We start from the raw sequence: 13,335 nt of genomic DNA on the forward strand, positions 1-13,335 counted from the left end.
ACATAGATCCATTGTACAAAAAAAAGAAATTTCTATTTCTAAACAGTGAAAAAAAATTGAATTTTTCTGTTTTAATATTTTATTCATTACGTAATTACTATGGCGTGGTATGAATAGCCCACGAGAGAGATCTTTCTCAGCAAGAAAAGCTGTAAAAAAAAAAAAATAGTTGCAGTTAGACATGAAAAATCTATGCCCTCCTTCACATTTTCCACAGCCGTCTGGCAGACTGAATTGAACTCTCTGCTGTGCCAGAATAAATTAAATAAATACATAATTAAATAATTTAATTTGTCACTAATTAAATAAAATTTGAAATAAATAAAAAGATAAACTGGGAACCTCCTATCCCGTGCTGCAGAATATCACTCCAGCTCACTGGGTGGCGGTAATCTACCCGATTGTTAGTGTTAACCACCGAAGAAGAACCAGCGGCAGAAGAAGACGAAGAATAAGGACCCAGAAGCAATTTGTGTTTCTGTGGGACTTTGTAGCAGTGGCTGATGTTTTATCGACCTCTGTGGAAAGGTGAGGGATTAACGTGTTACTTTTTCTTGCTGGACTCAAATCAGGCTTTGCTTGTTTACGTTTATTTTACTGCGTTTAACTGACTGCTTAGTTTTAGAAAACACAGCATCGATGCTTTATTCTGTCATTTCAGGGACATTTCTTCTGCAAAAAGCGCTTTGTAGGAAGGATTTAAGGAAGCAGTCTTTCCACAGGTTGATTGTAGTTCCGTCACAGATTATGAATTTTAATCAGCAGACCATAAAGTAGATGGAATATTAACTTTTGCTACTAGGACAAGGTCCACTGTCCATTCAGCTTTTCGTGTTTTTATTGCTGTTCAAAGGTTGTTTCCAGTTGAATTTGGCCGGTTCCCGTCTATGAGAGTGACCCACTGCAGGTTATCCTTCTGTCACACTGCTGCAGGTAATGATGTGAAAATAGCATACGTTTCTGTTTCATATCAGGTTCACTGACTGAGATGGTGTAGCTGATCTCGGTGTAGCTGATTCCTGCCCTCTTTATCACAGTGCAAAGACCGTGTTCTTTCAGCTTAGTTTAACCAGACACTTGGATAACTGTGTTCTTACCGCAGGGTCCAGGATGAGGAAGAAGCTGCTGTTGGATGTGGACTGTGGCGTGGACGATGCTCAGGCCATCATGATGGCCCTGGCTGCCCCCAATGTGCAGATCTTGGGCATTACCTGTGTGCATGGAAACACCTCAGTGGAGAATGTGTGTAAAAACGCACTGCGAGTCCTGCAAGCCTGCAGTCACCTCGAGGTAGGGTGCTCTGTAGTTGCACACTCGTGTTAAAATCAAGTAGCGTGACATTGTTGGAATTTCCTGGCCTCATGTGATAAGCGAGGTTGCATTTTATAGAATTGTCTAACAATGAGGAGTTGTTCCTCATGCCACATGACCCGATGCAGAAAGTGGACAGTTTGAAGGAGTTGGCTTTAGTTCTCTAGTTTTGTCCAAATTCTCTGAAAATGAAATCAAGCATCTCACATATTAGTTATTATATTAAACCAGCTACTGCTTGGAAACAATTGGGCAAAGTTAAACACAAAGCACCTCGTCTCACTCAGAGGAATATTTTTGTTAATTCAGATTTGTCAAAGTGGTCAATTGTTGACATTTACTTAGTTTTTTTTTATGCATGTATTCATAACATGAATAAAGAGAAATGAGCACACAAGTTACAGGATTTATGTTCATCCATTTCTCAAGTTAATCCTTCCACATGGAGATGTACCTTTGTACTTTTTTCCAAACATACAAAACAGAAGACTGCCAGTTTAGGCCGCTTCAAAAAGGCTTCAGGATAAATGAGTAACATAAATCAGGTGTTTTATTAACCCTCTTTACCCTGGAGGATGTACCAGGCTGTATCTGTTATTAAAATACACACAGCATGGTGAGCATAGTACTCTTAGTGGTGAGCCCACCTCTATTTTTATTGCTCCTTGAAATTTTATTTGAATTTCCCTTTGGAGGAAATAAAGATTTTTATCTATCCTTCTATCTATGTTAGGTCGAGCTCTGTAGTCGCCTCTCCCTCATCTGCTTCTGGTCACTCTGAATACTTTCAGCTTTTTCTTTCTAGGAGAAAGAAGAACAGAATATATTCAGATGTTACTCCAGAGATAATTATTTTGGTTTTATTGATATACAAAGCTGAGAGGGCTTTTCCTCGCGATCAGCAGCTTCCCTGCTAAAGTAAACCCATACTGTTCTTATTATGTTTACCACAGAATGACCATTGTCAGAAGGTGGAAAGTCACTCACAGCACTGTTTTACCTCTGCTGAGAGGGATGAATCCGAAAATTAGATTTTATACAATTTTTTTTTCTTTCTAAGTGTTTGCTATGTAATATTCATTCTAGCAAATTGGGGTTAGTATCCTGCCCAAGGATATTTGGCACACAAACCTTCTAATGAGCAGATGACCTGCTCTACCACCCGAGCTACAGCCACCCCAATTCACATGCACACAGAAGGTGTAATAAACTCTAAACACTTCTTGAAATTCACGTAAGTTTCATAATTGACTAATCTGATTTGCTCCCCCGTTTACAACCTTGTTTACGAGCCACTCTGACCTCTCAAGTCATCAGCAGATGGTTTAACTGTTCCCAGAATGAAATCTAAGTGTGCTGAAGGTGCTTTCAGTTAGTGTGTTCCAGCTCTTTGTAACAAGCTGCTGACCTGAGATCAATTACATCTGTGCCAACACACAGAAACAGACTCAAAAGCTTTTTATATTTAAACCTCTGTGTTCAGCACATTGAGTTTGAACATAATGAAATGTGTTCTATAAATAAAAATGCCACTGCTGCTTAGTGGCAGTATGTTCTAGCTTGAAACAGAAGTCTGAATGTTACAGTTGCCTAAAAGCTGAAGTTGGTTTGGGAATGCTGATGGAATAAAAGCAGGGATGAATTATAACCGGTTCTGCGTTTGCATGTTTCTGCAGATTCCAGTGTTTAAAGGCGCTGCTATGCCGATCCTCGGCGACAGCGGCATCAGCTCGGGGCACTTCCACGGGAAGGATGGCCTGGGTGACGCTCCTGACTCCAAGGCTCCCGGTTTGGAGCTTGTTCAGAAGGAAAACGCTGCGATTGCTATGATCAGGATTGTAAACGAGAACCCAGGAGAGGTGAGGAATGTGTGAGTGATAGACCCTCAGAATGAGATTGTGATAGTTTCCATATTTCTCCTGTAAGTTGCTGTCAAATATGACAGTCTGTCTCGCTCTCTGAGATGTCTGGGCTCCTCTCATCATGTGCGCTAGGGAAAGTAAACACATGACATCGCTATGTCAGCAATAAATGTCATTAATATCACAGTGACATTTTCTTTATCACGTAAAAGGTTCTGGGGGAAAGCTCTCTGCGCTTGCACAAGTGCGCTTTTTGCAAAATTTTAATCCGTGTGTCTTCTCCCAGGTATCTCTGGTTGCCACGGCACCCCTCACCAACTTGGCTCTGGCTGTGAAGATGGATCCATCTCTGCCGAGCAAACTCAAAGGCCTCTACATCATGGGAGGCAACACTGAATGTCAGTAAAACACTGTCGCTTCATAAGTCTACATAGGGCCAGAGGATATAAACTGTTTATGAAGAAATACACGTTAGAATGAATTCTATGGTGTTTCCAGACAGACGTGACTAAATAACCAGTGGACCCATTCTAACAGCAGAAACAATTATTTAATTGATGGAACATTTAAGTCGTTAGCTGTTGCTTTTCATTACCAAACTTTATGAAGTTTTCCAAGTATTGCTTTCCACCCTTTCAGTTTAAATTAATCTCAAAACAAAACAAGGTAATTGGATTTATCAGTAACATTTTGTTTACAACATAGTCCATCAAATATCAACTGGTAATTTATTATTTTTTCACCAGAATTGTAATCTTTGTCTGTGTGGGGTTCTCATTATTGTCTCTACCCTGTGTAATCCAGCTCGAGGGAACACCACAGTGTGTGGGGAGTTTAATTTTGCTGTGGATCCAGAAGCTGCATACATCGTGCTTAAAGAGTACCGCTGTCCCACCTACTTGGCCGGCTGGGAGTTCACCTGCTACAACAAGTTAACCTGGGTAATGCCTGTGTTTACACGTTTTAGCGTTTAGAAGTTGATTCGTGCTACATGTTTGTCGTCAAGTGACCAAAACAAAACACTTTTCTCTGCTCGCACTTCAACAGGAGTTCTGCGATGAATGGTTGGCGCAGAACACCAGTAAAGCTCGCTTCATGACGAAGATCTTCCACCACAGCTACCAGGCGGCGCAGACTGAACGCTTGCAGAAAGAGTGCGTCGCGGGTTCGGGTTTCATTTCCTGCGACTCGTATGCAGTGGCTGCCGCCATAGATGATTCGTTCATCATAGAAAGCGACCAATACCCAGTCAGCGTGGAGCTGTCAGGCACGCACACCAGGGGCATGATGATAGTAGACACTGTGGGTTTCCTGAAGGACGCTCGCGAGGTTTGTCTCATGAGGAAGGTGGACTTGGAGAAGTTCAAGCAGATGATGATGGCAGCTTTACAATAATATTTAAATCGGCCAGAAGCGGCACCTTTACAGGTTTGTTTTTATGGGGCGGGTAACATGGACGTCCAGGTTTGTGAATGCGATGATTGAGGGTCCAAGTCCCTGTTCGAGTATTAAAATTGACATAATTTCCTTAGGGATTAATAAAGTATTCTAATTCTGTATTCTGATCAAACCACCAGTCTTCCATCAGTCGATGATTTGCTCAGCTACAGTCATGCCTTCATATGGAAGAGTTGCGTGGCATGTAAAACACCCATTATTATGTGAAAGAATGCGGAGCCTAAAATAAAGAGCCCTGCTTAACAGAAAGTTTATAATCACTGTTGTGATCGGCCAATCTCCCGCTAGGATTTTAGAAAGCCTTTATATTTCCTTCATAATTACTGTGATGGACAAGTGTTGTAGTTTTGCTACTGAAACAGACACATCCCATGATATCGATGCTCAGAGTTAATAAGAAGGAAAAAAAAGGTCTTGAATAAAAATCAGACTTATCTTTATTTAATGACACAATTTGAGCTCACTCTTAAATGGACTCAAAAATGAAGAGTTTTGAGCCACATCTGTTTGTTTGTTAGTTTTTTAATTATAGTCTAATTCTGAAGGCGTTGAACTGACTTTAATTGTGGATTGACCCAACTGTGAAGGTACATGGGGAGGACATGAAGAACTTGATTTGCTTGTTCTGTGACTGAAGAAACTGTTTGCAATGGTGGTCATAAGTCAGCACCCTGCATAGAGCAGAAACTGCAAGCTACACCTGGGAACTGACTGACATAGCACTGCCTCTCTGCAGGACACCTCATTTGTATAATGTTTATACTGTAGACAAGTTTGCTATCAATCAGAAGTTCAATATAATGTATTGAAACAAAATCTTGTCCATTGTAATCATTAATTTATTACAAGTGTTTGCATTTCCTTAAACACACACTCATCCAACATTTTTCTCCCAAGAAATAAAAACTCCCATCGATCAGAAGAGTTGTACAGGTTTTGTCCCCAGTCCTGCACTTCGCTTGATTAGTCGGTAATCCTGTTTTCAGTGCGTCACCAACTTTCTCAACACATGTCCACAGCAGGTATTTGTAACGCTGGAACATTCCCTGGACATCAATGCACGTACTCGGAGCTGCTTGAACCCTAAAAAGATGCATCAGATTTCGCCTGGTTCCTCATTCTCCTTTCCTTCCTCTGAATCTTGACCTTGCATCCAGCTGTAAACAGATGATCTTGGTTAAGTTTTTTTTTTTTTTTAACTGCACAATAAGCCCCTATCAGAAATTAGAAAGCTCTCTGTTTTAATGACTAGTTGACTGTTTCCTAAAACTCACCATTGACCTCTTGCACTCAAAGAAGGATGTCTGCAGGGCTTTGCAGTGGCCTTCCTTTAGACACTCACTGGGTTTCTTTCCCTCCTGAAAAAATAAGAAACCACTTCATACACTGGGCCCTTCCTATTAGTAAAATGTACATTATATCCACACTGTATATAAACACAAGTATAACTGGCATCGGTGACATACCATTAAACACTGGATCCTCTTTACTCATATAAGAGTGGACAGGATCACCACCTGTTTTTTTCATGTAACCTCACAGTGATAAACATTTTATTTCACTTTGTGAGCTTTCTTTTTTTGATGATACTTGCTATGGAAGGAGTTACCCCGGCCTCAGGGAAAGATTCCTGTGAGGATTCTTGGAGTCATTTCTGACCAAATATGTAGGACTGCTTTCTTTCACCTGCACAATATCTCTAAAATTAAAAATATCCTGTCTCAGGGTGACACAGGGTGCATTTATTATTTATAGGCTGGACTGCTGTCATTTATTATTATCACGCTGTCCTAAAAATTCCCTGAAAAGCTTTCAGTTGCTGCAGCGAGGGTACTGTCAGGGACTAGAAAGAGAGGATATTCCTCCCATACTGGCTTCTCTTCATTGGCTCCCCGTTAAATCCTTTTAACACAGAAAGTTACGAATCGCTTGGCTCTCAGACTGTTAATTTGTGATTACAGGTATTTTTAAAAGTAGAATGGGAGGCAGAGCCTGCAGGCTTTCTGATCCTGTTTACCCAAGTCTTTCGCTATTCCACGACCTCATGGTGTTTTTTTATCGAGGTCAAGAAAAAGACGAAGTAGTTGTTATTTATTTATTATATTCGACCACAGCTCCGGTCAGTTAAAGGCACAAAAAAAAACAAGCAAACATGTATTTTGGGGAGACTGCGCCGACTTGGCTAATGTGGTGCTGCTAATTCTTGTTATTGGCAACATTTGACAACCCAGCGAAATGACGATCGTAGGACAGGTGTAAGTTTTAAGGTAAACAAGTGTCGCCAATCGAAAGAAAGAAGGACAACCAATAATAATCTTGGGTAATATGTAATTCATATAGTTTCTAGCAGCTGTTAAACTAAAGCACTGTCTATGGGCTGTACTCTAGGACAGTGGGTAGGCTACAAAGCATGGCTAACCTCAGGAATCTTTCACAAGTATTTCTTTCCCGCGCTTTATTTATGGCTCTGTCTCCAGATTGTCTTTTAGGTGTAACAGAATTGATTGCTTTGGTTTTAAGCTAAGCACCCTCAACTAGGGTACATTAACTTACCTTAACAACACAGTCGTGCTGAAGGAGACATGCCTTAAAGTCTTCTCTGATGCCTGCGCATGCTCTGTTATCCTCCTCCTTGTCTTCGTAATATTTCGGCATTGTTCGGAATTCAATTTAACACCAGTTATCACCGTACTAGTAAACTAACAAGTGAGAAAAATCAGCTAGTTCACAGCACTAAAACCGACGTTATTATGAAAGCTGTAAGCTACCATCTTTCTGAAATGGCATGATGGGAAAACGGAAGTACTCAGCTATGCATGCTGGGAACGATTGTAGTTTTCCTTGTATGTTTTTTTATTCATCAACTTGCGAAAACTTAACACGCTGGACTTTTAGGTCTTATTTGCAAAGTTTTCAATGTCTTTAATTAAACCCGGTGATGCAGATGACATGAATAATGCAAGTAGAACAAAATCAACACAAAATGGCCATGGCTCGTAACAACCTTTAGCATTTATTTGGGAAGATGTCCAATGAAAAATGATGCAAGTCAGGCATACGCATGTACACGATGAAGGCACATGAACTGATAGATGTTTGGAGGTGAGCGGCAGCTGTGAAGCAACACTCCTTTCCTGTTTGCCTTCTACTTTCTACAAATGCAGGAAGGAGCGGGGTCCTAAGGATCAAATGACCGTTTCATGCCGTTTACATGCATTCAGTTTGTTTAAATATGGATGCAGCAAACTCTCAAAACAGCAACTTGAGTTGCATTTTCTCCCATCTCCTCTGTAAATGTGAAGAATGTACCACTTTTCTTTAGTCAGCTCAGGTTTGATCAGGGGGCAGAGGAGCCTGCTATGACCCAAAAGGCATTTTTTTAATGAATTACAAATAATAATAATGCACATGAACAAGCGTGATTAGTCAATTAAAAAATATTCATATTGATTCCACCAAAAGGCACTTCACTACCCCCTTGAAAAAAACCCTTTTAACAAGTAAAAATGAGTGAAGTTCCACTTTAAAACAGCTTCCACTCAGTAAATCAGCCACAAATACAAGTTGATTTCTAGAAACTATCAGAGAGGCAAGAGGAAGTAATAGAGAGACATAAATTGTTACTGTATTTATATATACAATCAGTGGCACTCTCCACAATTATCAGTAGTCATAATATTATGTCCAATCAAAAAAAAAACTGACACATGACTGGACAAACGAATTGCAATGTGGAGGAAAAAAACGTGGGAAAAATGGAAAACTGGGTACAGCGATGAAGGCTAAGATTGTAAAAAAGAAAGCAGTGCAAATCACGCCGTTTCAGATGGTCGTCTGGCACAAACCCTGCTCATTTACCACTTTCAGCACAACACACAATTATTGTCGTTGACATCCAATCACTAATTGGACTGTGTGGGTTCAAAATATTCAAAACATTAGTATATCCAGCAATTGACGTGTAGGCAAACGTGAGCGGGAATAACGTTAAATACTTTCAAGGGACCAACATATAAGGCACATATTACCAATTTCGACCCACACAGCTACAGCTTTGTTCAGCAGATTTCCTACGATCAAGTTTTTTTTTATCAGTTCCAATAAATTAGTTATGACATTTTGCGTCAAAAGGAGAGAAACAATAAGAAACTGAACCAAGCTATTTGTACTGACAGAGAAAGCAACTGCAAGTAGCTGTTATAATGAAAATAATATGTACAATAGCATTTAGAAAAGAAAAACGCACAAAAGTACACAAAGACACAGACTCTGAACTACCATAAACATCTCTTGATAGAATAAAAATATATTTTACCTCTTGTACAAATTAAAGATTTATTTCAAATAAATTAAATCACCTTCATAGATCGTCAGTCGTAGCTGTAATAATATATCAATATAACAATATATTCCTTCAGGAAAATGGTGCCAAGGCAATGTCCGATTGATTTCCTATAAATGGACACTGAGGTCATACACAGCCTGTCAGATAAGAGGTGTTGGTATTCATTGTCTTCATGGAGTAGGGTAGTTACCACTGATACTGGCATGTGGTCAAAGGTGTCACCGTCTGGTTACAGGCAGGATCTTTTTAATGGTAAGCTCATCCTGAGTGTGTGTTTCAGGATAAGCTGAGCATTTAAATGGAACCCACACCTTTCTAGATGGAAACATTTTTTTCTAATGTTTGGGCTGGTGTTGATCTGGAGCTCCGTCATCTCTGCAGAGAACAGAGAGCAACTGGCCACTAGTGATGACAACATTCTTGATCATGGCAGGCTTCGCTGAGGCGCTAGTGACAGTGCAATGCCCCAGCTCGCCCAAAAGGTGGCAGCATTGAGTAACTGAAGGATTTGGCAGCATCTACACCAGTGGCCAGGTGACCGGTTCTCCCTCAGATGCTTGATTAATTTGTCCCAGTATTTTTTTTCTGATTGTTTTAAAAGCTGCTTAACAACAGAGCATGGATCAAAAGTCCTCACACACTCCGCTGTTGTTTGTCAGACAGTAGTATTCACATTCTCACAAATAAACGAAGAGCAAAAGAGTGAGGGAGAGAAGAATGAAGAAGGGGAGAAACAGACTGATGAGAAGCAAAAGTATATTAGGGAGAGCGGGGGACAAACAGGTGGCATTCGTCAGACAAGCTCGGACGAGCAACTCTAAGCCCTAATGACTTTACTGCTGGTCGCTAGGTGCCAGGGGCCCTGCATAAGCAGCCTAGGGGGGCTCTGTTCCCCAGGGGCCATCACTCACGTAGGCCCTCAGGACCGTTCAGCTTGTTACCCTTTTTATATGTATCTGTGGGGAAACAGGTACAACCATGGAGTTAGTGCATTGATATTCATTGTTTATTGTGCAACACATCAACAGATGGCAAGTGTGATTGGCTTACTTCACTGAGAATGGCCCACACAGCAGAGTCCTTGAGAACCGAAAGTCGGAGCGCAACAACAGGATTCAGTGAAGGATCTACAGCCCCTTCGGCCACACCCTTTTCAAACTGACCTGTGTGTTTAAATAAACAGGCACACCTCAAAACTTGTAAGCGATCAGAGGCAAAAACGATCCTTAACCTTAACTGATTTACACATATTTTCTAAACCAATATGCTAAAGCTAACTAGAAAACATGTATTTAAACAGCATGTAGCAATTCATTACATTCACATACCGATCCTATAAAAGCGATCTTCAGTTCGCTTGTACTTGTCTTTGGTCTGAAGTCCACTTTCCTAACATAAGAGGGCAACAACAGATGGACAGCGAAATGAAATGAAATAAAACACTCATCTTATAATCTTAATGATGACTCTCATTTGAGCTGCATTCAAAGACATGTTGGCAACAGTTCTCAAAGCGTGGCGCACAGTGTCAGAATGAATCACCTCTGGAAGAGTATGCGATTCTGTCACACTCACATTCCTGTCAATAATCAATACCCCACGTCCCTCAGAGCAGCCATTCGATATAATCTAATCAGAGCCATTCACACACCGCACCAGAGAAAGGTGGCAGACGTGTGTAAGAGTCTGTGTGTGTGTGGGTGTTTTCATACCGAGACGGGCAGTATTTCCACCGTGGTGTTCTCGATCTTGTCCCCTGGGTGCTCCTGGTTACCGCTGCGAAACAGGAACCTGCCAGTCAAATCAAGCACATGTTTTAGCGCCGTCATTCATGGATAAGCATCCCTGCACTTTCTTTTTCCCCAATGGTACCAGCCACACAGATGCACACAGTCTGTCAAATTGGAGCTGGGAGCCAAGACGGCTGAATTTGGGTATGCAAAAGTACACAAACCCGCTGCACGCTATATCTGAGCTGAGACAACTGGGTACACCAGCTTGGTTAAAATGTCCAGGCTGGTGTTTCTTAGATTTCATATTCAAGCCATTACTATTATTTTTAAATACTATAAAATGCAATATTTCTGTCTGCTCTGCTTAAACCTGCCAGTATAGTTATTAGCTCCTTGTTCCCTTTCTACCCTCACTCCACAGAGAGTAGGAAGCCGGCCTGAAAATGCTTCATTTAGAGTAAATGGTAAATGGCCTGTATTTATATAGCGCTTTACTAGTCCCTAAGGACCCCAAAGCGCTTTACATATCCAGTCATCCACCCATTCACACACACATTCACACACTGGTGATGGCAAGCTACATTGTAGCCACAGCCACCCTGGGGCGCACTGACAGAGGCGAGGCTGCCGGACACTGGCGCCACCGGGCCCTCTGACCACCACCAGTAGGCAACGGGTGAAGTGTCTCGCCCAAGGACACAACGACTGAGACTGTCCAAGCCAGGGCTCGAACCGGCAACCTTCCGATTACAAGACGAACTCCCAACTCTTGAGCCACGATCGCCCCCATTCGTACTCTCATTAGCTCATCCCGTTCCTTGGATTTGCACTGCACAGAAAGCACAAAAGCTAAATCTGAATAAACACTATCTCTAAACTTGATCTCTAACCTTGGGGTCAAGGTCATTTTTATTAGGTGGACCTATGGTATTAATTTGAAACTTGAAAAGTATGACACCTTGTTTGCAAATTTGGATGTCCACGTGGCTTGCCTGTTGGGGCAATAAGGGGTAAAAACCACACAAATAAAGCAGCTCTTTATTTACCTCTCTATGCTAACAGGCCTGTCAAATTTGAACAGGATATAGTCTCCAGCAGTAGGAGTGATGGCCCAGAAGAAATCCTCCCCTAGATAAGTCTTCTCCAACGTGTGACCCTGATAAACCTGAAAGAGACACGCTCTTTTATTCCTCACATCATTTTGCAAATAGCTAATTATATTTTTATCTGTAATTATTACTAGTAACTATACAATGAATACAAAGGTACCAAAACTCCAGAGTGATACCTTCATTGAAGTGGAGACCTCAGCAGGTGGGTTAACATGCATCTTGTGCAGAAGGGGCTTCAGGAAGTCCTTGTCCTACACAAAGAGGAAACAAGTGTTTCTACACAGGAAGACATTTCAACTGCTGTGGAAAATAAACACCCGTGACTCACCGTAAGTTTCTGAATCTTTCCAGCGAGAGAGGAATGGAGCCCCACGTGCTGAAATAGTGAAGGTCTAAACCGTACACGAAGGCTGGACTTCTGCCTCTCACAGTGTTTCTGGGGGGGAAGTGGCAGGAGAACAATGGTAAGACCTATTTTTGCTAGACTATTTCTCTCATTCATACAAGTAGTAGAAGTAGAATGCATACCGCATCTTTTTCAGGATTGCAGACTTTGACCCACAGAATATGGTCCAGCAGCCAGTCGATGGGCTTCTCTTTGTAGAACATAAAAATGAACTCAACAATAAGGTTCAAGTCTGGAGCCTGGAACATTTTTCCTGTAGGAAACAAGTTTATAGACATTCATTGATCCTCCACAGAAGCTCATTAGCAACAAATTATCTGCAGCAAGATGATTAAAGCATGAAAAGGGCTCAGGGGACTTTCTGGTACAGAGTAAACAAGAGAAAAACAGAGCAAATCAACAGGAATTAATACAGCAAGAAAGTGAAAATACTGTTTTGGAAACCTCAATTCTCTAAAAATCTTAAAAGGCATGCAACATGAGCTAAAGACGTACCCACTCCTCATTTACTTTTGTTTTTTCCTGCTTATTGCAACTACCTAATTTCCATAGTGATCAATATCACTTTCCTCTTTCTTTACTGGCTGCTCCCAATGTGCTTCATTTCATTTCACTGTTGTCATAATCAAGTGCTACAGGATGGAAATGCCTTATCACAAATGTGTTTTTGCTGACTGTGCTTTGTTTTGACAGAACACTGGTGGATGCTCAGTGCTTAATGCGTAGTACCAATGAAGCCAAGCTGAGAGAACTCCAGGATCATCCAGTCTTCTGAAGACAGCTGCAGGGCAAAGTTCTTCATGGTGGCAAAGTAGTTGGGCTTGGCCACAATGTCATCCTCCAGCTAAACAAACACACACAGGAAAATCAGACTGTAAAAACAGAAGAAACCCTTAAAGTTTAGGGCTTTAATTGTGGCATAGAGGGTGAATAGTAGGAGGGAGACTCTTCTATTTTCACACAAGCACAGCTCTCTGAGCTCAGTTAAGAAACACTTCTGAGTTTGCGCACTAAACTAGAGTAGCGCGACGCTATGCTAGGCAGTACCTTTTGCCTTCAGGTGAGAGCACAGTATGGAAATGACACATCGCACAAAGAAGACAGAAAG

General features: G+C 41.3%; 3 protein-coding genes across 5 annotated transcripts in view; 1 reads left to right on the plus strand and 2 right to left on the minus strand.

The window, feature by feature from the left end:
• Positions 1–340: 340 nt before the first annotated feature.
• On the plus strand, positions 341–5,447 carry LOC113007479 (inosine-uridine preferring nucleoside hydrolase). Of its 2 annotated transcripts, XM_026144077.1 has the most exons (8): positions 341–528; positions 662–722; positions 854–933; positions 1,103–1,290; positions 2,988–3,170; positions 3,460–3,571; positions 3,978–4,114; positions 4,221–5,447. In XM_026144077.1, exons 1-8 carry the CDS (start codon positions 504–506, stop codon positions 4,566–4,568), a joined length of 1,134 nt encoding a protein of 377 aa, XP_025999862.1. In that variant the 5' UTR covers positions 341–503; the 3' UTR covers positions 4,569–5,447. The 2 variants fall into 2 exon arrangements, with proteins under 2 accessions (XP_025999862.1, XP_025999863.1); XM_026144078.1 differs by lacking the exon at positions 662–722 and having other exon boundaries at positions 343–528.
• Positions 5,448–5,449: 2 nt separating this feature from the next.
• Positions 5,450–7,472, minus strand: coa5 (cytochrome C oxidase assembly factor 5). The gene is made up of 3 exons (XM_026144080.1): positions 7,185–7,472; positions 5,906–5,989; positions 5,450–5,788 (listed from the first exon to the last, which is right to left on the minus strand). The coding sequence occupies exons 1-3, from the start codon at positions 7,284–7,286 to the stop codon at positions 5,747–5,749; spliced, it is 228 nt and encodes a 75-aa protein (XP_025999865.1). The 5' UTR covers positions 7,287–7,472; the 3' UTR covers positions 5,450–5,746.
• Positions 7,473–7,623: 151 nt separating this feature from the next.
• Positions 7,624–13,335, minus strand: part of mgat4a (alpha-1,3-mannosyl-glycoprotein 4-beta-N-acetylglucosaminyltransferase A) — a 29,568-nt gene continuing 23,856 nt past the window's right edge. Inside the window, exons 8-16 of one of the 2 annotated variants that reach the window (XM_026144075.1) lie at positions 12,957–13,071; positions 12,350–12,480; positions 12,150–12,257; positions 11,998–12,072; positions 11,756–11,874; positions 10,689–10,767; positions 10,305–10,365; positions 10,027–10,139; positions 7,624–9,932 (exon numbers count right to left, since the gene is read on the minus strand). In XM_026144075.1, the coding sequence (XP_025999860.1) occupies positions 9,906–9,932; positions 10,027–10,139; positions 10,305–10,365; positions 10,689–10,767; positions 11,756–11,874; positions 11,998–12,072; positions 12,150–12,257; positions 12,350–12,480; positions 12,957–13,071 (828 nt within the window). In that variant the 3' untranslated portion in view covers positions 7,624–9,905. Of the gene's footprint in view, positions 9,933–10,026; positions 10,140–10,304; positions 10,366–10,688; positions 10,768–11,450; positions 11,539–11,755; positions 11,875–11,997; positions 12,073–12,149; positions 12,258–12,349; positions 12,481–12,956; positions 13,072–13,335 lie in introns of those variants that run through there. The other variant, XM_026144076.1, reaches the window with a different exon arrangement.

This window comes from Astatotilapia calliptera, chromosome 16, assembly GCF_900246225.1.
Source record: "Astatotilapia calliptera chromosome 16, fAstCal1.2, whole genome shotgun sequence".
Classification (NCBI taxonomy): domain Eukaryota; kingdom Metazoa; phylum Chordata; class Actinopteri; order Cichliformes; family Cichlidae; genus Astatotilapia; species Astatotilapia calliptera.